Here is a 4,063-nt window from a genome sequence, read left to right as displayed (position 1 = left end):
TACTATACAAAACTTTCAGATTTAAAATCATCCTATTCTTCTGTTACAATGGCATTCAAAGAAATACATTTTATTGCTTTGAGGAAAGAGACACCCATAGTGCACAACTGGATTCGTATAACAAAGGAAGTTAAGATTCCAGCACAGATACACCATGACTGGCTATCAATTACACACTGGTGGTAGTAAATAATAAGGCATGTAGGTTATAGAAGACCAAATGATCAAAGCTATAAAGTCAGTGTATGTGTTTGTGTGTATGTATAGTAAAACCCTGTATCTAGTAATATAAAAGAAAAGAAATATTGGTTTTTAATTCCAAACTTTCTTAACAGCTTTTCTCATAAAATCATGAATTTCATAAAACACAATGGGTTTTGGTGGGATTGATTTTTTATTCTATTATAACAGCTCAGACATTTATACCAATGTTTAAGCAAGTCAATATAGCAGTTAAATTTAATTTATTATACTGGTCTTGTGCTGCAAGTTATTTTAAAGTATTCAACTAAAACATAATACACATCGATACTAACTATGATATTTCGAAGTCACGTTCTTACTTGTTTGTATCATGTAATTGTTTGCAATTTACTCAAAACTTTTTTGGAAAACCCATTCTGTAACCAATCACAAGTGCAGTAGAAAGTCTTCTATAGTAACAAATGAGGACCTTTTACAGAGGGTGGCATACCGTTTCTTAGCTAGCCCAGCAAGGTCAATATGCTCAAGAAGCAGGAATTTGCTAAATAATCATGCTTCATATTCTAAAGCAACATAACTTTCATTCTCATAAGTTATACACATTCCTAAACTGGCATGTGGAGTTCTGTGAATGGTTCATGGTGCAGGAGGAACTGGATGAACACATCAGCTTGAAAGTATTTTGTACAGGTGTGACAACATTTTAGATCAACAATGCAATTACTGAGCATAACTGTCAACACTAGGTTGCATGAATTCATGACCAGAAGCAGGTTTGGTGTAACTTGACAGCAACATGGTGACTGTACATTTGTGAAACATAACAGAGGACATTTGATTCCAGCACTATTCACTAGATGTCACTTTTTCTGACAAATGGATAGGATGTCAGGGCCTAGTGGCATGGTCTGCACACTGTTATTACTTTACACCATTATATACACACACATACACAAATATGTGTGTGGGTCATCCAACAATTAGTGATTGTCACATATTAATATAACCTGGAAACTTGAAACAGAGAATTACAACAGCCATAACTCCACAAGTGCTACAAAACTTCAACTGCAACGTAAGTGAAAGTAACAATGCTAAGAAGAACCATGGTGAAGAATAACTTGATCACAAAATTCCAACAAATACTTATGATCATCAATAAATAAAGATGCACTTATGAACACTAAAAGTCATAATTTCTCTAACGTGATATTTCAGAGTGGAAGATTCAATTTACCGAAAAGATATTCTCATACATGTAATACATAAGAGACAATAACTTTAGATAAGCTTAAAATGCCTCAATACTTCACTAGCATAAACATGTTATATCAACACGATTTTATTTTAACTAGATAATTTTTAAGAATTTAATAAACTTTAAAAACCCATAACAGACAAAAAAAATAAAAAAATATTGCTAAAATAATCTGAAGTAGTTTAAATTTTCCATACCATTTTTAAATGCAAGAAACTCAAAGACACTGTGAAATAAAGAAACTATAATGGTTATGCCTAGTAAGTATGGGGATGTCTCTAAAAATGTTTCTTTCATGGTGTCTTGTTCCTCATCAGATTCTTCCATCAAATTTTGACCCAAGACAGATGTCCAGCGAGACCTCATGGTTTGAGCAGCATATAACTGCCAGCGAAACAGGGACAATGGTTGGTAAGTAAGACGCAATGAAAGATATCTAGAAAAATAAAAACTATTTTATAGCAATATAACTAGGATACACTATCAGCTAAATAAAGAAATGACTAATAAATAATGAAGAATTCCTAAAAAATTTTTAAGAACATTTTCTTCATAAATGGATACTTTCATCATACAGTTCTTAAAAAAGCACAAATCAGAATGATGGAAATTATAAGATACAGATTTATCTATTTTGAAATCATGATTCTTATGGCCTGATTCATATAAATTCCCACTTTTCTGAACATTTATTTTTCAACATATCAAATCATCCTATACTAAAATAAATTTAAGCTAAAAACTTTTATTTCTTTAGTTTTTAATATATGCACTTTACAGAAACATCACTGATATAATAATAATTTCATAAACTATATAATAAAATTGACAAGAGAGCAGATTCGTGATCTCCCTTTAACAAAATAACTAACATCTTTCAATTTTCATCCTAATAATTATAAAAATGAGTGGCTGAGTGAAACAAAAATCCCCTATTAAAATTCATAGGCTTCATTCATAACCTCTCTATCTTACATTAATTCCTTTAGTTACTGCAGTTATAGATAGTTCCCACATCCACTCTTAGTTCTTTGTCCATTTCTGACCACAGTGATACTTTTATTTTATTGACAAACAAACCATTTATTAATGTATATTTGGAGAGAAAGGATTATCTTAATTGTACAATGTAGACCAGCTGGAGAAGTATCAGATATATAATGCAACTTGGAGAAGGAAGGGAACTGATTTGGCAATTTCAATTTTCATAATTTATTTAAAAAAAAAAACTCACCTACTCTGATGTTTTATCAGTGTTTATTGCAACTTTCAATATAACCAATCCTGAGAATAATTGTTTTACACTTATATTGAGCTTTACATATTTAAATATTACTTCTTTATGGGTAAACAGGAAAAAGGAAGGCATTATATGTATTGTTTTGACATGTCATTTCAGAGCTTTCTCATTGCTCCCACTAAATTTAGTAAAACTATTATTAAGTTTCTTTTATTGAACTATGTATTTTAATTATTAAAACATAAAACTGTACCTTAGTGATTAATTACATTTTACAAAACAAACATATCTTTTAAATTACATTTTGTAAATTGCAGCTTTAGAAACAAAAATAATTTACACTTACTGGAAAAATAATGAGTAAGCAAAGAAAGAAGCACAAAGATTCACGTTACTTGTAGAATAGAAACGTTGTAAAACGTTCACCTGCTGCTTATGTATCAGATGTAAAAGACAGCAAATATATGGCATACAGTTTTTTAAAGATGTCTCAGATAAAAAACTCAGTTATTTAATGGTATAATATTTAAATATTGTGAAACAATAATTTTTTTAAGGAAAATGTTCTATTATTAAAAAATAAACTGAAAGATGATGGCTATAATGACATGCAATTAAAGAAATACCTTACTTTATTTTTTAATAAATACAAAAATATTTTAGAAACTAACCTATCAACTAAGGAAAATATCTTATAAATAAAATATAATAAAGAAGGAGTCAGTTACTTTAGCTTATAAGTAGCTAATAGTAATTTTTCAATTAATTTTATTCAGTATAACTGGGACAGAAAGACTAACTTCAAGAAACTTGGCTTCTCTTGGCATTCCCGAGTTATACTTGAATAAATCTTTAAGGAGAAAGGGAGGAGGTTGGGAGTTGGAACTATACAAGAACTTTTAAGATAGGGTGTATAGTTCTATTTATTATTTTATAGTTCTGTTTAGTTTTATACAATATCTTATAGTTCTGTTCATTATTTCATAGTTCTATTTAATATTTTTTTGTAAGGGTGGAGGTTGAGAGTTTAATTAGTAGAAATATTAGGGTGGCTTCATTTCAATTCATTTCTACTTTAAGAAATTTAAGGGTAACTGCCTTCACTATAGACAGTGAAAAGCAGTAGAAGCTGAGACATTGTGGGTGTAAGCACTCAGCTTCATACCCTAATTTGTTTGATTTTTTTTATGATTTTTCATGACGGCTAACTAGATTGATATCAACATTTGGATTCTGTCTGATAGACGGGATATCCCCAATGCATATGGGTGCTATTACCACAGACATTATCTGTTATGACAATAAGTTGACAACCAGGACCGATTACAATATTGCTAAATATATATATATATATATATATA

The 4,063-nt window shown here is 29.8% G+C and overlaps 1 protein-coding gene across 1 annotated transcript in view; it reads right to left on the bottom strand.

Annotated features, from left to right (window-relative positions):
• The window catches only part of LOC106467398 (cleft lip and palate transmembrane protein 1 homolog), an 85,118-nt gene that overhangs the window by 25,585 nt on the left and 55,470 nt on the right, over positions 1-4,063 (bottom strand). The window contains exon 8 of the mRNA XM_013927748.2: positions 1,660-1,898. Coding sequence (XP_013783202.1) covers positions 1,660-1,898 — 239 coding nt within the window. The remainder of the gene's footprint in view (positions 1-1,659; positions 1,899-4,063) is intronic.

The sequence above is a fragment of the Limulus polyphemus genome, unplaced genomic scaffold (assembly GCF_000517525.1).
Source record: "Limulus polyphemus unplaced genomic scaffold, Limulus_polyphemus-2.1.2 Scaffold2599, whole genome shotgun sequence".
Classification (NCBI taxonomy): domain Eukaryota; kingdom Metazoa; phylum Arthropoda; class Merostomata; order Xiphosura; family Limulidae; genus Limulus; species Limulus polyphemus.
The sequence above is the reverse complement of the archived record's forward strand: the minus strand, read 5'-3'. Positions and strand labels throughout refer to the sequence as shown.